A 24,003-nucleotide genomic window follows, 5' to 3' on the forward strand; every position below is an offset into this window, starting at 1 on the left:
TTGAATATCATCACTAAGTTTAACTCTGTAGTCTTAAAATAGATATAGTTATCAGATAGAGTCTTTGCTTTTTCTTGTTACCTAGTCAACCCTGATCAGTCCAGTAGATCTACTGAGTCAGTAATAAAGCCTCGATACAAGTAGGCCATTTGCTCAAAATATATGGATTGAAATCTCAGCCTCCCACTGACTAGTTCTATGACTTTGGGCAAATTACTGATCCTTTGTTCACCTTGGTTTCTTCATTAATAAGGAGTTACACTAAGCAGCCCATGAGAAATGAATACCAAGTGATCAACATAATGCCTGGCCTATAGCGAGTGCTCAATACAAGATAGCTATCACCATTATAATTATTATCAGTGTTTCAAAATTTCATCCCAGCTATGTATTAAGCCAATCGTGTTTCCAAGTCATTATCTCAATCCCAAAGAGGTGGGACTCACTGGAAGAAAAGTTTTTTAAATGCTATATGGAATAAAGAATTCCAAGTTATTATCTAACATAGGCCATATAAACCTGCTATGGAAATAGGGCTTGAATCTTACCAGAATCCCCACAGAGACTCAAAAAAGCTCCTTAGAAAGCATATGCTGTTCCAGGGCATTCTGAGCAATACTACGATCAGTAAAGGGAACCCCTGAGAGGAAATTCAGAGATTAGGGCAGTGAAAACCAGACTAACATGAACAGTAGGACTTAACTGACAAAACTTCTGTATCTCTTAGCCATTTACATGGAATTTTTTAAAATATATTTTTATTGATTTCAGAGAGGAAGGAAGAGGGAGAGAGAGATAGAAACATCAATGATGAGAGAGAATCATTGATTGGCTGCCTCCGGCACACCCCCACTGGGGATCACAAGCCCACAACCCTGTCATGTGCCCTTGACTGGAATCGAACCTGGGACCCTTCAGTCTGCTGGCTGATGCTTTATCTACTGAGCCAAACCAGCTAGGGCCATTTACATGGAATTGAACTTAAAATTTTTTTTCTTCTTTTTAGAAGTTGCAACTGAAGCTCTTTCATAACCCAAGTATACTTAAATTTATGCATAGTCATTTCCATTCTAATTCCTACATCTTAGAGCTAATTACTTAATAGAAGAGAAAGTAGTAAAGACATTTTGAGCAAACAATTATCCACAGTTCTGCCTCTAAAAGGAATCTTTCAATATTTACCTACTACCTTCCATTTATCCAAATATCTGATTATCGCAGCAACATATACAAGAGTTTGTTGCTTATTTTCATGTAAAGTTATACTAAACATTTTATTAAGACTACAAATAATATAGTTACTGTATAGTTATTATTTTAAATGGTTGCATGCTATTCTGTCATTTTGATAGTAATAATTTAAATAATTCTACCAATATACATTAAGTGTTTTTGTTATAATCTGCATGCATGTGTATATATATATATATATATATATACACACACACATATATATATATCTCCTATCTAATAAAGAGGGAATATGCTAATTGACCCTCACGCTGTCACAAAAGATGGCGGCGCCCACAGCCACAAGATGGAGGTGCCCAGTCCCCTAAGCCCCGCTGGGGTGGCCTTGCCGCGTGCCTATCTCCGGAGTCCCTCAGTCCCCTAGCCACCCAGCTGCTCAGGGCCGGCCCGAGGCACAGGCAAGCCTCAGATGGCAGCTGCCAAGCCACCCAGGGCTCCCAGAGGCTCAGGTAACCAAGGCCAGCAGCAGAGGCTTGTGCTGCCAGCAGTGGCAGCAGCAGAGGTGGGATGGGGCATCGCCTTCCTGATTGCCGGGTCACCTCCCACCCCTAAGGGCTCCCAGACTGTGAGAGGGGGCAGGCTGGGCTGCGGGACCCCCCTCCCCCTCCAGTTCATGAATTTTCATACACTGGGCGTCTAGTATATATATATATACTGGGCAGCTGACATCCAAGGCTTGCCTACACCTTGGGCCAGCCCTGGGTAGCTGGGCAGCTGACATCTGAGACTTGCCTGTGCTTTGGGGCAGCCCTAGGCAGCTGGGCAGCTGACAACCAAGGCTTGCCTACATCTCAGGCCGGCCCAGGGCGGCTGGGGGCTGAGGGCGGGTCTGGCTGCACCATGTGCCTGCTGCCCCCCCAGCTGGGCTGAAAGGACTGTGGGACTCCGGTGGCAGGAGTAAGGAGCAGCTGGACCTACCTGAGGGCAAGTCAGGCCGCACTGCGGGCCTGCCACCTGCAGCGGGGCTGGAAGGACTGGGGGACTCCGGTGGAGCTGAGGGGACTAGGCGCCACCATCTTGGGACTATGGGCACTGCCATCTTTGTGATGTGTGATAGTCAATTTGCATATTCCATCTTTATTAGATAGGATATGCCCATATATATACACTAGGGGCCCACTGCATGAAACTTGTGCACTCAGCCTGGTCTGTGCCCTCTTGCAGTCTGGGACCCCTTGACGGACATCCCTCTCGCAGTCCGGGGCTCTTGCAGTCTGGGATCCCTCGATCCTTACTGCCCGCCTGCAGCTGGGCAGCTCCTATGCAATCAGTGCACGTCATAGCAACTGGTCATTCCGCTGTCTGGTCAATTTGCATATTATGCTTTTATATATAGATAGATAGACATATTTAAGTTGTAATAAATAACTTTACAAATGTATTTTTTTCAGTTCTGTACAATTCTTTTCTTAGAATAAATTCATAGGAGTTGAACTGCTGAGTTACAGTATATGAACATACTTATGGTTATTAGTCTAAAAAACCATGTTGCTTTCTGAATAGGTTGTGTCAGTTTACCATAATGATTAGCTATTCTTACTGAATTATGGAGTATGAATTTAGAAAATGTTATGTTAGTCCAGCATTGCTGAGTTTGGAGATGCAGCAATGAAATCCCAGTGAGATTAAATGACTTGCTTGAGGGCATAAAACTGATTAACGGCTTGGTCTTCTGAGGCCATCTTAAGGGCCCTCCATGGATCCTTTCTGTCCTGCTCCCTGTTCTTGTTCACTCCCCCTCCCTCAGCAATGCATCCTCACCCCCCAGTGGCAGTTCATTCTACTGCAGTGTGTGGTTTTCCTCATTTCCAGAACCAGCCTCACTGTCTCACTGTGGTCCCTCACAGACTCCACCTGGCCAGCGTTCCCTCCTCAGAGGTCTTGTCTGGCTCCTTCAAGCTTCTAGGTTCTGACAACCTTCTCCCTACACGCCCTAGTCCTCAGAGTGGGAGCTTCTTTCTGACATTACATACTGCAGTAATATTTCAGTGTAGTGCTAATCAAAGTGTCACGTACACACAATGCTAGTCCTTGAAACGTTAGCTACTGCTTCACCAGAATGTGAATTAACCTCCATTAAGCACACTGTGTCGTTCAGCTGACTTTTCTTCATAGGTAGACTTTCTTAAAAAAAAGAAGCAGTGAGCTGATTTACATTCAGGTCAAGCTCCTTATCACAGACTGTTAGCGAACCTTCAGCAGATCAATTACTTAGACTGACACAGTCATGGTGGTTCCCCTATGGTTAATGATTCTGCATATTAGAGTCACTCCTAAAAGAACTCCTGTGGTTTCTGTCCCCTGATGGAACACTGACTGATACAGAGGTTAGGTACATTTTGAGTAAATTCTATATTTTAATTACATACATGCATGCATACAAAATGGATTGTGATATAAAATGTACCATGTAGTCAAAAAAGTTGGAAATGCATTAGCCTAACATGTAGATTATAAGAAAAAACATTTACCTAAATCCCCGTTGTACATATATCTGCAATGCTTTCCTGTGACACAATATTTAAGAAAAAAAATACACACACACACACACACACACACACACACACACACTCAAAGAAAACTATTTAACGAACTCCATCCAGCACAAACTTCCATTTACCAATGAGAAGGAAGGTAATAGTAAATGAGAGGTGGCTTTCTCTATTTTTAAAAGCTTGATCTGTGGTTTCTTTTAGGACCTAGGAAAATGTGTTCATTTGTATGAACACACTGTGTGGTAGGATTTCAGACCACTTGAAGCAATCATGGGTCTTTCTTTATAAAAGTACTTGTCTCTGCCAATCATACCAATAGGCAAATAATCACTTGTGTCCAGCAATTACGGGAACAGACTATTGAGCAAGGCTGATCTTCAATTATTTAAATATTTCCTACTAATGTTGCAATAACTTTACTTAACAGTTCACTAACATGTCTGTAACATCAATGCCTTCTAGAATCTACTTTCTTGACCAAAGTGCTATCAACACAGGGAGCTCTAAGCTAAGAAACTAAGAAAGCAAAGACAACATATATCATATGCACACCTGAGCAATATCACATCACTATAAATGAAGCTCATTCCTTTATGTGTCAGCATGAAACTACAAAAACATTTTGCTGATTTCATATAAATAAACATACATCCTCTAGAAGGTATCTGAAAATGTGGGGCAATTAACCCTAAGACAGCTTGTATGGTTACCCAACTCATGTAGGAAGTCAGCCTGTGTATTGCTCCAAAGGCACAGTTACACATCAACTAGAAGAACTATGAAGATGAAGTCCACCTCATACACCATCTACAAAATAAGGTGTTTAGATCATATGTATAACTTTTATATCAAATGAAACAATAAAAGTACGATAGAGGAACAGTTCTCTATGCGTCTAGGCATCCTATATATGAAAACAGAATTTCTATTATATAGCATCTTATTTCATGACATATCCTTCGGCTTTGCTCAGAATAGTTGGAATATTTTTTTTAAAATAAAGCATACATGGCAACCATGGATGTGCTCTTGGATCTTGGCCGGTTGGGATCATAATTAACCCAGGGCCCAGCTGCTATGCTATAAAATCCACAGCTACATCTGCATGAAGACCATGCTGGACAGGAATACTAAAGGCAAGCCCATTTCTGGAAGGCACAAGTCTCTTTTGATGGTCAGGGCTCCCCAGTGGCCTTACTGAACTTTCCTCAGAAAGGCACAGCGGACCTACAGCTTCACTCAACCTTCTGCCTTTCCTTCCCTGTCTTTTGCACTCAGGGTCAGTCTCATATTGTAGTCAGAAAGCTCTTCTGATTAACCTCCTCCCCTTCCACATTTTGTCTCATGACATTCCCCCTAATCAATTTCTTACACATTTAATTTCTTCTTCATGTCTCCTTCTCAGAGGCCCAAGACTAAGACAGTACAAATGTTTACTTACATAACCCTACTTTATATGTATTAAAAAATTCTTAACTGCCTTATTCCTAAATGCAAAAAAAAAATATTTTAAAACTAAGGGCACTTAAGTCAATTATATTTACATGTTGAAATTCTACTAAAAACGCAGAGAAATGTGTATATTCTTCCTATAGGATTAAGCCAATTCAAGTTGGAAAAGTTAACATCATTTGATAAAACTTTAGTGTTTATCCTGAATATATTTCAACATGAAAGAGAAAACTAAAGCTATTCTTACACTAGAGATTGATACCTCATACACCATCTACAAAATAAGGTGTTTAGATCATATGTATAACTTTTGTATCTACAGTCCTATGGTTTTCCAATTTTTATTTATTAATTTATTTGTTTGCTTTTACTCTTTAGGATTCTCTGTCCATTACTGTGGGATCATGGTGCTTTGCATTTGAGAAATATATTTTTAACTGAATCATAGAATTTCAGGGTAAAAAGTGTTCTTAAAGTTATTTAATCCACACTAGAAAATGATATGTATCAGGCTCATTTGACCTAAAGGCAGAAGAAAATTGCCTAAAGGCAGTGCAAGCTGCCCAGTAAGGTTTCTGACAGCCCATTTAATAATCCATATTTTTGATGCCAGAAGTAAGAAGCAGCTGTGGTCTCTCACCTCTTAATAATTGGTCCACTACCATGGTATTTTATTATTAAACATTTAGGGTACTGTGAAAATTTTCATTACCTTCTTTTGATTCTTTCTGCTGCTGCCTGCACAATAATTTTTCCCCTCTTAGGTTAGATGGACAAATATATTGTCCACTCCAAGAAAGTGAATAGAAATATATTTTCAATATCCATTAAAGTATTTAAAGTTCTATAATAGAAACAACGGACTACATTAGGTCAATTTTGCTAACTTAACCAAAGAAGAAAATCATTTGGAAATCGTGCTGAGGTTAGGGCAGACTGGTGAAGGGGGAAAAATACTGGAATAAGAGAGAGCAGTATGTTTCATTTCAGTTTCATTTTAATAAATGAACTGTGTGACCTTTGGGAGGCCACCCATCCTCTCAGGGTTTCTGCTTCACCAGCTGTGAAATAAGAGGGTTGGACAAGATGGCTTATGAAGTCCTCCACTGCCAGTTCAGTCACGTGGATTCTATGTGCACTTCTCTATGACTAAAGTAAACAATACAGTTCATCCACAACTGACTGCATCTTAAGTAGTATTAAAGGGAGAAACCCAAAATACAAGTCATTCAACATGAAGAACAACATCTAGTTCCTTTTCTCATTTTTAAGCATTTTAGGGGCCATTTGAAAGGGAACTGTATAGTTTAAGGAAAAACAATTTTCAAAACAATGCTCTATTGACAGGCCCTCCTCTTCCAGCCTTCTACAGAGCCACTGAGGACTTGGCGATTAAAAGTATTCTTGTCCCATTTAGTTCGTTTAGGAACAGAGTGAAGTGTCGAAGTGTTTCCTGTCCTGATGACAAATGGTAGGCTGGCTATAAGAGGGCTAGAATAGACCATGTCCTGCAGATCTGGGGGAAAGGGCAGAAGAAGGGCTCTTGGCTCTCAGTATTTTCCCTTGCTCTCCATCAAAGCCGTTCACCGACAGAACCCAACATGAATTCCAAACCTTGACCTCAGCTAGCAAGGCGGCGTTCTCATGAAGCCCAGCTCTGCCGTGTCAGCTAAAATTTCATGCAAAGCTACTTCCTCTCCAAAGGTAATAAACTTGGAGGCATAAACGCTCTTCAGCCATTCTTTCCATTTTTTCACTAAATAAATAAGTTTGGGAACCAGAACATTAGGGTTCCAAAATAAGCAGTTTCCACCATATTTATTTATCCAAGTTGAGAATTTCTTCATCCTCAGACAGCCTGCAGAATGAAGCTCATCCTTTTAAATCTATTCAAATGGCCTCTGGGGCATGTGATCTTATTAAGTGAAAAAATAAGTGTAGTTGCTAAAGGAAAAGACAACAAGTAAAAAGAATATTTCCTTTAGGAAAACATGATATTGAAATAGAATAGAATTTGCCACGGGCAGACAATATTTTATAACTTAGACTTTTAAAATAAAAATGTATTTGCAATTTCCACATCAATATTTACATGAAAATTTACTAGTAAGGCATACCACTTGGCACAATGCCCTATTTTGGAAAAAATATTTGAATTAAATAAAGATAACATTAATATAACTTTAAAGGTTAATAATATAAAATATTTTTAAAATAATTCCCCATTTTCTGCAAAAAAATAATCACTATTGTTTATATGTGCATAACTATGAGAAGATAAGTCTTCACAAGTGTTGACTTTAATAAGCAGCCTAATTGTTCATAGTGACATTAAGTATCGAAATAACCAAGAAGACTATGGCAGCCTCAGGAACTTGCTTTCAAAGATGCAGGAATTGCAAAGCTTCAGGGGAAACACAATCTATGAAAGGAACTGAATTTTCCACCAGCAGTCGATGTTACCCTGTTAATAACTATAAAGATACTAAAATATAATTTCTTTTGGTGAAGACTACAATGATAACATACATTACAACTGATTTTTTTTCCAAGTTGTGTGATGTGTGATGCAGAAACTAACTTCTTTAAAGCCACAGATGAATTTTATAAGGCTCTTAAGCCCACAAGTAATAAATAACCAACTAGAGTGTTAGAGGACTTAGCAATACCTTTTCACCAGAAAAACAAATTATTTACAAAAGTATGTTAGGAATCTGCCTAAAAATTACTTACTATAAAGAATAAACTGCAAATATTTTTGTAAGTCAAAGGAAAATGTACAAGCAATTCTTAGGAACCCTGTTATGACTGTTTAAAATATTGTAACTGTCATACAGAAAAAAATGAGATCTAGGCTTACAGTCACATAAGAATTATATAAAGTAACTTGGCAGATCGTACCTTTTTCAGGAACCGGACTCCATAGGTAAATACGTAAAGGTAAAATGAAAATCTCCACCTGTAGAAGGTTAAAAAAATTCTATGACATTCAGTTTTTATATTTCACAGCATATTCTGATATACATGAGTGAAAAAGTCCATTAAATTTGCTACCCCCCATCTCCACCCCTGTCCCAAACTGAGATTAAACTTAATGAGCAATTTCAATGCTAGCTGAACACATACACTCATGTGCATAGCTTACTGCAAATGTTTTAAATATTAGTAATTATATTCGCAACTTAAATTTCCTTTCACTTAGTTAATGTATTTGCCCATTTGCACATCGTCTTTTTTCTCCCATGTGAATGTCCTCTTGTTAATCATCTATGAAGGGATATATTTCAACAATATGAAGCTACATAAGATATTTTTGAATTCTGATTCAGCTATTACTTGCCTTAACAGAAGTTCATATGAGACTACACTCTTACACTACTACTCAATTCCCAATTTTATTTCGTATGTTTTCCGAGTGTGAATAGCTGGCTAGATTTCATTAAATAGCATTCCTTAGGCTATGTTATTAATGGTGTTAAAGGTACTTCGAGCTATAACTTGTAAATTAACTCAAAGGAGAAAGTGACTAGTCAACTTCAATTTGTCAGGAGGCAAATTGCTTTTTGTGTTTGCAAGCTGTGTAAAAATGTCTAATAAGGTGAAAAGGAAAGGGTTATTTTAGAAGATAATTCATGTTATAGAGAAAATTTCCTGGAAGAAATGACAGCTGCTTTAAAGTAAGAGACAGGGTAAGACCCAACAGAAGACACAAGTGTCCCTCAGAGTTTTGTTCCTGGGTGAGTGACTCTCCAAACATTCAGAAATTAAAGTCAGAACTTACATTTAGAGAAGAGCTTAGAGCTTCAGGGTTGAAAACTAATAATTCATAAAACACGAATGCAGTAAGAAACAGTAAAAATGGATGGAAGCAGTAATTATCCAACAAAACCTTCCAAAGAATGTAGAGAAGCAATGATTCTAAAACCTCATTTACCGCAGAATCAAAATCAAAGACTTAATTTTGGCTTTATTTGAGGTTGTTTTTTTAAAAATTTAAGTAGAGTGAGTACACAATCTTATATTGGTTATATTAGTTCCAGGTGTACAATTGATAGGTGAATGGATAAAGAATATGTGATATTTTATAAAATGTACATTGGCTTGTACATTGACATATATACAACAGAATATTGGGCAACAGCACTGAATTCTTGCCATTTGCAGCAACATGAATGGACCTAGAGGGTATTATGCTAAGTGAAATAAGTCAGGCAGAAAAGGACTTAATTTTAACGCCATCTCTCTCCATTACTAGACTTTTGGTGGTTGTGGGGGGAGTGTGTGTTTCTTTCTGTTTGAGTGTACAAATTCTAGATCAGAAGCCAAGACCAGGGATGGCTTCAAGGGCATGTAACGTGTACAAGTCACATAGGGTCCCAGGCTTGGTGTAATGCTTTGTTGTTACTACCTTGAAAGTCTTAGCCACTGTTGAACAAGGGGTCCCATTTTATTTTGCATTGGGCCCTGCAAATTATGTAGCTGGTTCTGGGTAAGACACACAGAGTCTCCAAACTTTGCACACATCTGTTAGTATCCCTTGGCTTCGGTTCTATCTCTATAATGGGAGAGAAGGTTTATATTATACTGCTTTTGATGTTACACTGGTGGCCCAAGGATTTGAGAGCAGAAGTAATCCCCACTTCCCTCTAGTCACTCTCCATCCCTGTTATATTAATCCAACCTATTTCATGAATTTGCAGGTCACTTTTCTGGCCCTTGAAGGCAACTGAATTTGCAACTCCTTGGTAAAGTAATTTATAACAGCTGCTTCAGCTCTAAGACTTATTAATAGGCAGTGACAAGGCAGTTTTTATGTAAAATTAAGATTTTATGGAAATCATTGGAATTCCTACAATAACTTATGTATCTACATTTTTATTTCATCGCAAAAAATGACCCATTTTTCGTAAGACATAGTTTCTATTACAGAAACACAGATGCCTTCACCATTTGAATAACAACTTGTGATGAATATTTACAAGGAAGAGTTTATTTGCATAAAATGTCTGCAGAAAGCAAAAATTTCAAGCACTTTGCCACATGCAAAAAGTACTTTTTAAAAATTGTGTAGTTTCATACAAATTAAAGTTTTAAATGGTGTCTAGCTACCCAGCCCCCGAAAGCCTCTCCCAACCTCCCACAAAAGTATCTAACCACAAAAAGGAGGGAATAACCTTCAACCGATTCCAAAAATCAGAGAAAAGAATTTACAGCAGAAAAAAAGAATAAATTAGATTTTTAAAATGTAATAAAAGGCAACAAAAACAAACTATGAATCTTGAAGGGAGGAGGAAAATCTTTCCTTTCTCCACTTTCTGCCATCTTATACAGAAATACAAAAATACAAAAATATGTATCATTCAGAAACCTAGTCAACTCTCTGTCCTGAATGATGCTTTGTCAGAAAGCAGGAGACTCCCGCATCCCATCAAGTAGTGACTGCTACTTTCAAACAATGAGTGTGAAGAAAGTGAAGCACTTAGTATTCTGCAGAAAAGCAGATTTATGGACAAGATGATATGGTGGCATTGCATTCTGGGTATTAGATTCTTATATAACCCATATACAGAGTAACAGAGAACAAGGCATTGGAGATAGTTGCTTTAGATAAAACTCTTCTAGTCCATCGAGAATGTAGCAGAACCTATAACCTGCCACAGATCTAAAAAAGGGACTATGACCCGTGAAGAGAGGACAGAGGGTGAGGCCAAGAGCAACCCAGCACCCTTTCTGTGAGCAGGTCTAGGTGGATATTTCCAGATTCAGGAATAATGAAAATAACAGGTCAATATCAGCATAGGTCTACTAAGAAGTATTGCATAAGTAAGTATGGAAAGAAAAGAGCACGCTAAAGATTCACAGGAAGAACTGTCTCCTAAAAGTGACTTCTTAGACAAATCAGAGGTAAATTTTAAAAAGTATTTGGCATTGTTAATAGGATACAAGAAGATATGTCCCTGAAAAATGAAATTGGAAAAACCATAAATCAATAAGGACTATTGGGTAAGATAAAACGAGATTACAGGTGAAATAAAGAAACTGAAAATGAACTGACAGAATTTATACCCACTTGGGTGGGGGGAAGTAGATACATACTATTTAAAATTAAATCATTGATGTAGAAGATAAACACCCACATCAGGACAGAGAAAAGAACCAATAGGTGAAAGAACACCAATAGATGAAGGATCAGAAAAACCTGTCTAATTACAGTTGTTTCTGAGAAATCACAAGTGAAGAACTGAAACAGAAGTAATAATCAGAGATACAATTTTTAAAGACTAAACTGAAAAAAAGGCTAAATTGTATTCCAAACAATATACAATTCAAAGCCACATTCTGACAAAAATTTTGAGTCCTATAATTAAAATTAAATAAAAATCCTTTAGTATTCAGGCATGAAAACAAAACAAGTCAACACACAAATCAAATGAAAATAAGTCATCATGAACAGAACAAATGTCCAGTTGCTCTTAAATTTCTCCTGTGTATTACTAAATTACAGAAAAAAGAGAATTCTCACTCAAAGAAAACTATTGCCGACCAAACTATCTCACTTGTAAAGGAAAATGAAAAATAGTCTTCCATATTTAAAGGTTCTGAAAATTCATTACTCATTAACCTTTCCTTAAAAAATGACTTAGGCCAATTCCAAGCCACTAAGATACAAATAAAAATTAAGAATTCCAAAAGTATAATTTTAGGATAAAAGGACTATGGACTACGGTTAGCAACATAAATAAGTGCCCTATATTTCATTGTCAAATTAAATGCTATTGTTCTTAAGGGATAATCTACACTAATAAAAGAAAAAAATGGTAATTGGCGTACGGCGCTACCCTTTTCATTGGCTAATCAGGGCTATATGCAAATTAACTGCCAACTAAGATTGGCAGTTAACTGCCAACTAAGATTGGCAGTTAACTGCCAACAAGATGGCGTTTAATTTGCATATGTAGGCACAATGCAGGGAGGCGAAAGGGAAAGCAGGAAGAAGCCCCCTGCCACTGACAGTGATCGGAAACCCAGGGGGAAGCTAAGAGCTGGGGGGCAGGGCAAAGGCGGCCCCAGGGCCATGATCGGAGAATCAGGTGCCTTTGCCGCCCTGGCCAGTGATAGCAGGAAGTAGGGGTGGAGCCAGCGATGGGAGCTGGGCACGGTCGAAGCTGGCAGTCCCAGGAGCTAGGGGTCCCTTGCCTGGGCCTAAAGCGGAGCCCACGATCGCGGGGCCGCTGCAGCTGCGGGTCCCCGCTGCCCGGGCCGGACGCCTAGGCCAGAAGCGTTAGGCCTGGGCAGGGGCGGAGCCTGCAACCGCGGGGAGCTGGGGGTCCCCTGCCCAGGCCTGACACCTCTGCCGGAGGCCTCAGGCCTGGTCAAGGGGCCGATCCGGTGATTGGTGATCGGAGGGTGATGAGGGTCAACTCCTCTGGCTGAGGCATCAGGCCTGGGTGGGGGGCGGAGCCGGGGATTGGGGGGATATGATGGTCCCCTTGCCCAGGCCTAAAGCCTGGGTCAGAGGCGTCAGGCTTGGGCGGGGGATGGAGCAAGCGATCAGAGGGAGATGGGGGTCCCCTGCCCAGGCATGATTCCTGGGCCAGAGGCCTCAGGCCTGGGCGGGGGCCAGAGCCAGTGATCGGGGGGAGATGGGGGTCCCCTGTCCAAGCCTGACACCTCTGGCGGAGGCGTCAGGCCTGGGCAAGGGGCCGATCAGGCGATCGGAGGGTGATGGGGGTCTACGCCTCTGGCCGAGGCGTCAGGCCTGGGCAAGGGGCCGATCCTGCGATTGGAGGGTGATAGGGATCAACGCCTGAGGGCTCCCAGTATGTGAGAGGGGGCAGGCTGGGCTGAGGGACACTCCCCCCCCCCCCCCCGCACACACACCCAGTGCACGAATTTCGTGCACCGGGCCCCTAGTTTAATATAAAATATGTAACAATAACAATGAAGAAATGAATCCTCAAATATTAATGAAAACAGGGGATGAAGAAAGGAACCATTAAATTTATTATCTTACAGGGAAATTTTGAAAGACACCATTGTTATGATAACAAGAAATATAGTTAAAGAATGTTCCTTTATCCATGGATTATGCATATATGCATACAAATTCTTTGGTTGCTCTCTTTCCACCCACCCACCCACCCCTACCTTCTCTCTCAGATTCGACGGTTTGTTCCTTGCTTCTATGTTCTGGATCTATTTTGTTCATCAGTTTATTAGATTCCACACAGGAGTGAGATCGTGTGACACTTGTCTTTCTCTGACTGGCTGATTTCGCTTAGCATAATACTCTCCAGGTCCCTTCATGCTGTCTCAAAGGGTAAGTGATCATAGACCATAGGGTGGTGAAGGCCTGGGGTAGGGGGGCAGGGACGGGCTAGAAGGGGTTGAAAGGGGTAAAAAGGGGACATATGTAATACTTTCAACAATAAAGCTTTAAGAAAAAAGAATGTTCCTTTAAAAATGTAAAGATGACTCCTGGTTAAAGATGCAAATTGAATGCATGCATTTACCTCTGTGCCCCTATGAGTGCAGCACTAAGCAGGCAGAAGAGGGATTTTGTTAAGAAAGCATCCTATATAATAAAAGGGTAATATGCAAATCAACCGAATGGCAGAATGGCTGGTCGCTATGATGCACACTGACCACCAGGGGGACAGACACTCAACGCAGGAGCTCCCCTCAGCCCACTGGCCCCAATAACCCCCATGGGGAATGGGGAGCCAGGGGTGGGTGGCAGCAGATGTGGGCAGTGCCATGTCAAGGCCCCCACCCTGCCAGTCACCCCACACACATAGGGCAACTGGCAGCAGGGGACGGGGCCGGTGAGCAGGCAGGAACAGCCAACCTCGGTCCCTCCCCGCAGCTGGCAGGCTCTGATTGCCCAATGGTGAACAGGGGACTAGGGGTGGGTGGCAGCGGGGGGAGGGGCCGGCTGCCAGCAGCTGAGGAAGATGGCCTTGATTGCAGGCCAGGCCTAGGGATCGTAACCATGCACGAATTTCGTGCACCGGGCCTCTAGTAAACTCATAAGGACACAGAAAACAGGACTGGGAACGACAACATTCTGGAGCTGGGAAGCAGGAGATCCTTGTCAGCCTGGTTAGCAGAAGGCGCAGCTGGATCCTGAGCTGCTGGTGGAGGTTTATCGGTTTATTTTGTTCATTCGATCCCACATGAGTGAGAAAGCACCATGCAATCCCAGAAAGACTCCAGACGAGGAACGGACGCTGCAAGGGAGGAACCTCCACGGCAGCGATCTTCAACCTTTTTCATCTCATGGCACAGCATAAACTAATTACTAAAAGTCTGTGGCACACACAAAAATGTATTTCTTGCCGATCTGACTGAAAAAAATAGGTATAATTTTGATTTATTCACAGTGCACAGCTATTGTTATGTTGGCTGTGGTCATTTTTTAATTTGACAATCTAAGGGAAAAGGTCAGTGCCCCTAACTAAGCAGTCAGGTACTATATGATTTTAAAATTCCTGTGGCACAACAGCATGTGACCTACAGCACACCAGCTGAAAATCGCCGCTCCATTGGAAACAGAGGCCGAGGGGTTAATGCACCTACGGCCACACTGTTGCTAGGTGGCAAAACCAGGACACAGCGTAGCATAGCACTGAATCTAATGCCTACTCTCAGATTCCACGGAAGTAAGGTGCACTTTTTGGCTTAGAGAAGTCAGTGTGTTCCACTGTATTTGTTTGGACATGGAAACCTTTCTATCCATCCAACCTGGGAAATTAAACGAAAGGTAGTAAAAACTCCCACTCACAGAATTTGGTTTATTGTCCTTATACAACAAGGCTGATACAGCTCTTTGTTTAAATCAAGACCAATAAAATGTGCCATAAAAAAGCAGGAAATCATAGAGCTGAGGTCTTGTGTCTTGCTGCCAGATGTGACCCAAATTGTACAGGGACCCCCGATCTCTAAAGAAAGTGGCAGCAAGCGGAACACATCCAGAGTGACCCCTGAACTCAACTCAGAAAACATTCTAGAGAGAGCAGGGCGAGCACAGGGGCCATTTTACTGACATTTCTGGAGTGTCTTCTGTGCTACTCGAAGCCCTACAAATAGGAAATCATTTAGTGAAACTGTTCCACACAACAAGGTCGGTACTATTGTCATTATCGCTCTTTTTGTTGTTGTTGTTCAGAGGAGAGAACAAATACAGAGCAGTTTACCAATTTGATAAATGTCACCTAGGTAGCAAGGGTGAGCAAGAGCAGGACTGGAAACTAGGCAGTTTGGTTCCAGTATCCTGGCTCTTCACCATGAGGCTATGTTGCCTCTTCCTCATTTGATATACCTGAAAATTAAAGACTATGCACGCAGCTAAAATGGTGTTTCTAATCGAGGAAACATTCATGGGCACTACCTACTAATAGTCTCTGTCCTGTTGCATGGAAACAAGCTGCTTGCATGGAAAGAGGAAGGACTGTACTGGTTCTTTCTTTCAATACCAGGGCAGTTGAAACAATATTGCGCTTGTCAACTAAAGTCAACAGTACTTACCCAGGGCCCTTCTCTGTCTTAACCACCCATCCTCTGTACCTCCTAGAACACTACTCCTCCCTCGAGCTTTATGTCAAATGCTAGTTATTCCCTGAAGTCACCTTGTCTAAATGTTGCCACATGAAAATCATTGCAATTCTCTGATGATGTCTGTGTTCCTTACCTCTTTATCTCATATTTTAAAACTCTTATCTTTGATTACAGGCACAGACCTCTGACTTGGGTTGCAAACAGTTTTTGTGTGTGTGAGAAATAACTCCTAAATTGACATCTGAATTTTTACTGAAGGTATGAGCGCTCCCTTCATTTATTTAACTTTAAGTTAATTTTAAGCAAAATAGTACATAAAATAATTTTACCAACTATTCCGTACAAAACATGCATAAGAAATGAAAAATTATTTTAGAAACTCTGACATATAATCTAAATTCCCAGGATAGCTTTTAAATGTCCATTAGATTAGGAGTCCAGTGAAATACTCTAACTAGGGGAAAACGTGTTACTCATCCATGCACGGAATATACAGACTTGAATTTCAGTCTCAAAGTAAACATTTCCTGAACTATTTCTACCTCCATCAATAATTAACTCTGATTCCAAACAGGTTTCCTCATTTGCTGAAGGCTCAGGTGTTCCTCTGGTTGAGAAGCAACAGACATCAAAGCAAAGTTGCTGAGGTTGGAGCTAAGTCAAACCTGCTATGTCACATATGCATATAGATACATGTAGCATAAAAATAAAAAATGAAATATAACCCCCAAATTCAGGATAGAGATTACCTCTGGAAGATAGAGGAGACCGAGAAGGGGTATTCAGGAAGTTTCAACTGGTTTGGTAATATTTTAGTCAATTTAAAACAGGATAAGATAGAGCTGAGTATGTCTTTGTTACATTAGTCCCTGCATTTAAAATTGTATTATAAAAGATAGTGTGAATAAAAAGTATGCCCACTAAAAACATATTAAGTGGCCATGTCTTTTCCTTCTCTCACATCTAGAAACCATGAATGACCTGTTCTTTATGCCATAGAGCTAAAGGATCCCTTTCTAAGTATCATAATTAATTTTATTCTTTTCCTATCATTACATTCACACATCTATAGGCTAAATTGCCTTTGGAAGTGTTTCAGATATCATATGCATTTTATACTTAGTCCTAATCTATTGTGCTCAGCTTCTTCAATTTAACTACTTCAAATTAACTACTTTAATTTGGATACAGGGTCTTTTTATGCTTTGTCCATGTATTGATTCCTTCTTTAATTCTTTATTGGGATCCATCCTTTTCCCTCCTTGTTAACCACCCAGCCAGGAAGAATTTAGCATCACCGGTATCTGTCCCTACTTGTCAGTCTATCCAACACCAGCACTAGTCTCCCGACAGTCTGCTCAAAATACATCTGCTCAAAAGCAAGGTCCAAAATTATACTTCTGTTAGGTCATTCTGCCTGTAAACTACCTCATTGCTCTTGGAAGTCCCCTGAATATAGACTAAACTTACGATTGTGAGCTTAAAATCCATTTACACTCAAGTTGTGGAAATCAGAAAAAAAAAAATAAGGGGTCCTTTTTTCACTTAGGTAAGGGGAAAAGAAAAATAAAACCAAAATTTCTTCTCTGTTGCCAAAAATAAATGTAGTGAATATGACTCTGGAGCCTGCATCTGCAGATGTCCCAATTCTTAAGTGTGTGGTTGAGGCAAAAGCAGCCAAATATTTATTATCATTTAGGTCAAAAGAATGTTATGTGTCCCCTCAACATCAAGTGCTTTCCTAGTCTCTATGTAATTTGTTTATTCTTATCTGAAAGCAGACTGAAGACAAAGAGTTATTTGTTCAGCATGAGGCTGTGATTGCATGGGAATCAAGAAACAAGGAACTCACGGTACTTAAGTTTTCAAAATGCATGTACTTTTGAGTTTAAGACAGAAATTAATCTTTCCCTTTCTGCTGTACTATTTGGTGTCAGTTTTCTGCCAGGGTTCCATTCTGTATCTCATAACTGGACATGAGACTGAGTAGCAGACCTTGTACAGAGGTATGGATGCAGACCTTCACTTTTCCCTAAATCCTGCCTATCTACAATAAAAACATAATGTGCTAATTAGACTGGACAGCCAAACAACCTTCTGGACATCATTATGGACGTCCTTCCAGATGAAGCCATGGTGGCAGGGGCTGAGGCAGAGGCGGTTAGGGGTGATCAGGCAGGCAGGCGAGTGGTTAGGGGCAATCAGGCAGGCAGGATGGTGAGCCAGAAGTCCCGGATTGCAAGAGGGATGTCTGACAACCAGCAGTCAGACATCCCCTGAGGGGTCCCAGATTGCAAGAGGGTGTGGGCCAGGAATTTCGTGCACTGGGCCTATAGTGACTAATATAAAATTTCTTGAGTTTTCTCATCTGAAAATGGGGACCAAGCATACCAGTCTCACAATGCAAACATTTAAAATCATGTCTCGCCTCCTGGGCTAGTTTTTTCTAATCTTTTTTCCCAGCCACACCCACCCATCTCTCATCACACCCCAGCTCCTTCAGCCGGTTCGCCACCATATTCTCCTCCTGGACTTTTCAGTTGTCTGTGTACATGTAGATGTAAAAGTTTAGGTATGTGTATGTATGTATATATGTATGTACACACATATGTATACATATGTATATAAGTTAAATCCATAAATGTCAAGCATCTTCCAGTTGGAAACAAATATGGGTACATAGGTTTCTGATCTAATAGCTACTATTTGGGAAGATGATGTTCTTACTCCTTCCTCTTACAAAGAAAGAGACATAATCAGACTGACACTTGTCATCATTGAGGTTTCCCCCCAAAAAGTCAGACAACCCATACTTTTTCATAAGAGAATAACCATCTCATAAAATTGAATTCAGTTACAACACACACAATGCAATGCTTGACTGGTTGAAGGCATGTTGAGTTAATGCTGATTGAAAGAGCAATGCGTTTCCTACATACCAGCTATATTCATACTGCAGTACCTACTGCTCATATTCTAAATAGCAAGGAGTACCCAATGAGACTGAGCTGCCCGCTTAACTTTTAAGTTTTTCATTATTTTTAAATTTTTTAATAAAAGTTTATTTGAGCCAAAATGATGACATATGCCGGGGAACAAGATCTCAACGGCACCTGAGCTGCCCACTATATTTATTTATTTATTAAATATATTTTTATTGATTTCAGAGAGGAAGGGAGAGGGGGGAGAGAGGGAGAGAGAGAGAGAGAGAGAGAGAGAGAGAGAGAGAGAGATCAATGATGAGAGGGTCTTTGATCGGCTGCCTCCTGCAAGCCCCACACTGAGGACTGAGCCTGCAACCCAGGCATGTGCCCTGACTGTGAATCAAACCCTGACACCCTGGTTCATAGGTCGATACTCATCCACTGAGTCACACCAGCTGTGCTGAGATGCCCACTTTAAAGTAGCATCACGATGTCTCATACCAGCCACTATTACATACTAACTGCAAAGCTATACAGTAAGTCCTCACTTAACATTGTTGATAGGTTCTGCTACTTTAAGCAAAATGATGTATAATGAACCAATTTACCATAGGCTAATTGATATAAATAAGAGCTAAGTTTCATAAATAAGAGCATGTCATCATTATAACAAAACAACGTTGAATGAAATGATGTTACTTGAGGACCTGCTGTACTTAGAAAACAACAAGCAGCAGGAAACAATGGGATAAGCACCGACTGCCAATCAGAAGCATTGTGATCATCGTCTGATGCTCTCAGGGTGATCTTGGGTGAGTTCAAGTCTCTCTTCTGAGGAATCAATCAGACCTCGAAGGTCTCTTTAAACTCTTACACTTCAAGTCTAAGCCACACTTTCATCCTGCAATATTTGACAAGCTGGCCATTCTTTTTGCTTGAATCCCAGCTACTTTGCTCTTTCCCTCTTGTCTCTCCTGCCTCTTGCACAGACACCCTTGCTCTTCTCTGATGTCAGTGATCCCCAGGGTTCCACCCTCAGCCCCGTCACTCCCCATGCTCCCTCTAGGTGAACTCACCCACTCACTGCATGCTGTGTCTAACCTGCTTTCGTAACCCTGGATACCCAAACGCAGGAGCTCTTCACCAACATAGGCACCTTGGACTGAAAATCCAAAGCCAAACATTTGTTACCTTTCTTCCTGAAATCCACTCTTCTTCTGCCTTCCACGTCTGTCAAAGACATTATTATCCACTCAGTTTCCTACCCTTGAGTCCTCCTCCTCCTTCAAACCCCTACCTCTAATCAGTCATCAAATCTCAGGTTCTACCTTGGGAATAGTCCTTTCATGTATTCCTTTTGCTCCGTCCCATCAGCCTCTGCTCTAATCCAGCATATATAGTTTTTATCTTTCTCAAAGGGTGGGCTGGGCTTTGCTGAGCTCCATGGACAGACACTTAAGCCAGGATAACAACTGATTAACTTAGTCATAAGAAAGAGCACAGCAACTCAGTCCAGAATATTTTCTTTGGCATGAATGAGAGTTTCTATTCCTATAGGCAAATCTATACAGAAAGCCAGAGTATAATCAAGCGACTCATTGCAAAACAGAAACAGAAGAAGTGGTGATCTTGAGATGGGCCTAAGGCACTTTCATCAAAGAACAAGTCTTACCATTCTGTAAGACAGCACTCCTTTCCCCCAGTACTCTAATACACTCAGCCACACTGTCTCTCAGAGGTCCTCTATGATGGGGAACCTGTAACACCTCTGTGCTCCCATCCTTTCCTTAACTGGGGAAAGCTAACCAAATGTTGCCCCAACCAAGCCTAGAACCACCGCTTTAAGGTGACTTGACAAATCTCATTCTTGATCCAACATATGTTGATTATATCTTTTTACATATATATATGTTTTTTTTTATTGATTTTTTACAAAGAGGAAGGAAGAGGGATAGAGAGTTAGAAACATGGATGAGAGAGAAACATCGATCAGCTGCCTCCTGCACACTCCCCACTGGGGATGTGCCCGCAACCAAGGTACATGCCCTTGACTGGAATTGAACCTGGGACCCTTGAGTCCGCAGGCCGGCGCTCTATCCACTGAGCCAAACCGGCTACGGCTGATTATATCTTTTCGTTTTAACCTTAAGTCTAAGTTTGGAAATAACGAATACCTAGTTGTCTCCATGTACTACCTACAAATATCATCACGCAGGTGTCAGGGATGGCTTCCATCTCCTGAATAAACCATTCATGTTTATGCCTCAGGACCTTTACTCATACTTTTCTTTCCTCTTAAGACTTTTTTCCTCTTTATCCAACTCAACTTATCACGATCTTTCTGAAGTCTTCTTTGGTCTCCACCTCCAAAGGCAGAAATGTTTGTCCCCATTAATATACTGTTCTAATATGGAGATAATCTATATTATAGTTATCTTTTATGTGGCCAACATCCAGTTGGATTTTTGGCACTGTATGATAAATCTGCGTCTTGGATCTACCCAGGACTAACACAGGGAGGCTGTGTTCACAGGGCCTGGGTGGGAACACTGTATCTACAGTTTCACTCCATCTGGGTGATTTGGGGCACTCCCTGTGCCTCTATCACCTCATCTATAAAATGAAGATAATAACACCTACTTCAAAGGGTTGGAGTGAAGATTAAATGAAATGAAACTTATAACTTGTACACAATAGCATTTCAACCCATGACAGATGTTCAATAACTCAACTATCATTATTATTTTTTAAATCCTCACCTGAGGGTATGTTTTTATTGATTTACAGAGAGAGAAGAAGGGAGAGAGAAACATGGATGTGAGAGAGAAACATCAATGTAAGACAGAAACATCCATCAGTTACCTCCTGTATGCCCCTGGACCTGGAATCGAACCCACAACCTTTAGATCTACCCAGGATTAACACAGGAAGGCTGTGTACAGGTGACACTCCAACCAACTGAGCCACCTGGCCAGGGCTATCATTACTACTTTTATCTAGCAGATATATGTCAGGCACTCAATACATGGTTTATGAACGAGGTTTTATAATTAACTGTATGGGCAGTGCCCATGGATGGAGAGACTATTAAACTACAGCATGACTCTAGGACAGATATTTCACGTTAGATTTGAAGAAGATGCAAGTGTGGAGAAGGCCTTCATTCTACTGAAGCGGTTAAGCAGTAGGTCATGTAAATGAGAGACTCTTTGTTGCTACTTATTAAATTGATGTGTCAGGCTTTGGCTGACTTGTGATTTTTCCCTTGTTTGAAGTTATTTAATATTTAATGTTACAAAGCCATTTGAAATTGCTACTACACTATATCTGCACATTGTACAAGGGGCTCTGAAAATGTCAAGAGTGAAATTTAGTAGAGCTGGGAAGTGAAAAGTACAACCATGAATTTCCATGGCAATGTGTTTATAAATTAGGGATGCTACGTGAAGAAATCGACCACTGAGAACATACAGGTGAACAAAATGAGTTATGTTTATTCATGGGTTCTTAAACTCCTTTGCATTCAGATATTGGATAGCCACAAAATTAAGTATCTAATCTTCAAGGTCATCATCTAAAACCTTTAAACCCAAAGACTCTAAACAACGAGCTGAAAACTTAAGTCCTGAGGGGAACAGGCAGGAGGGGCAGCCCAGGAGGCGGCCAGGCTTAGCTCTGAGTGCTGGATGGATGGCGACTGGCACTCAGCCTCCGGCTGGCACTGTGACAGGCGGTGCTGGGGGCTGTGGCCATTTCAATAACCCATTGAAATAAGGGCCAGTCAAATGTCAGGGAAGAATGCAAACTCAAGTGCTGCCAGGTTTTCCCCATTTTTCAGAGAAAGCTGGCAATTTGATATTTTACATGAAATCTGATTTTTAATAAATGTTGGCAATTAATTCAATTAAAAGTAAACCATCGTACGGGCCAAGCAAAATACTTCTTGCAGGCTGGGTTCAACTGGGAGCCACTAGTTCACAATCTTTGATTTGAGCTTTTTACTTTTGTATGTGGCAGAGATGGGTGGGAGGTTTTATTCCTAATCGTACTCTCTAAGCTGCATGAACAAGCCAGGATGGAATTCTCTGCTTTCCCGAGGCATGGAATTTGCATGGGTAAAATTTCACCCTTATTTTCTAGTGACCTAATGAACTCTTGCTCAGTTCTTGGAACCTGTCCACCCAACAAAAGCGGATGGAAATCAAATCAAAGAAATTCTATTTGTAATTATGCGAGCAAACAGATGGCCATTCACTAAGGAAGATATATTGAGAATTTATTAAATGCCGAGACATATTACTAGATGCTGGGGATATAAATATGAGTAAGTCATGGTCCCTTCCTTAAGGAGCTGATCTATGAAGCTGTTTCTTGATGGGCTACAGCTGCGAACCTAAGGAAGCCTCATCAGTTCTAAGAAGTCATTCATAGTCTCTTGTCCACACTCCCAGCTTGTGACAATATCCGAACGGTGACCTCTTTGTCAAGGTCATCATGCCTGACTGTCACCAGGGAAAAGTGCCTGGAAAGCTCAGTCTCCTGACACCAGGTCTGGAGTTCTTGTTAAGGAGGAGATGGTGTCACACCCTGCCCCTTCCCTGGGTGAGCTGCAGTGAGGGAGTGGTGGGGTGGAGATGCAGGGGAGGATCAGGCGGATCACAAACCTAAGAGACATTTCCATTGGGCCCAGTAGTTTCCCCCATGTCCAAATCCTCTGAAGACTTTTGCAGTAAAATAGGGAAGAAGAAATGGACAGGGCATCAGTGGCTACAACACAAGGAAAAGGGACTATCATTAAGGGTCTGGAAATCGCTTCCCTGTTAGTGGAATAGTGAAAGAAGAGCTCATGGGGATGGAAGCTGGGGATGGCAGGGCCCATTCTGAACCAGAAAATAACTTGGGGATAAAGAGTTCTTGACATAATCACTTATCAGAATGTTTGAATATGTCAAGAATATAAGAATAATTATATTCCTGCCCCAGCCAGGTGGCTCAGTTGGTTGGAGTATCGTCCTATACACTAAAGGTCACAGGTTCAATTCCCAGTCTCTCTCTCTCTCTCTCTCTTCCTCCTTCCCTCCCTCCCTCCCCCTCTCTCCCTAAAATCAATAAACATATCCTTGGGTGAGGATTAAAAACAGAATAACTATATTCTTATATTTCCCTTTCCTTTCCAAATAAAAATATTAGTAAAGGTATATCAATGTTCACACTTTGAGAAACAATATGAAATATTTACTACAAAGTATTTATCACATTGTCAAAGTCTTGATTATAGGCTTTTTAAGTTTGAAAATGTGTAAAGAAAGGAGGAAGGGCATGTG

General features: G+C 40.9%; 1 protein-coding gene across 2 annotated transcripts in view; it reads right to left on the reverse strand.

Annotated features, from left to right (window-relative positions):
- The window catches only part of CERS6 (ceramide synthase 6), a 269,444-nt gene that overhangs the window by 117,608 nt on the left and 127,833 nt on the right, over positions 1-24,003 (reverse strand). For both annotated transcript variants that reach the window (XM_059704215.1, XM_059704216.1), the window contains exon 4: positions 8,100-8,157. In XM_059704215.1, coding sequence (XP_059560198.1) covers positions 8,100-8,157 — 58 coding nt within the window. The remainder of the gene's footprint in view (positions 1-8,099; positions 8,158-24,003) is intronic.

Source organism: Myotis daubentonii, chromosome 7 (genome assembly GCF_963259705.1).
Source record: "Myotis daubentonii chromosome 7, mMyoDau2.1, whole genome shotgun sequence".
NCBI lineage: Eukaryota > Metazoa > Chordata > Mammalia > Chiroptera > Vespertilionidae > Myotis > Myotis daubentonii.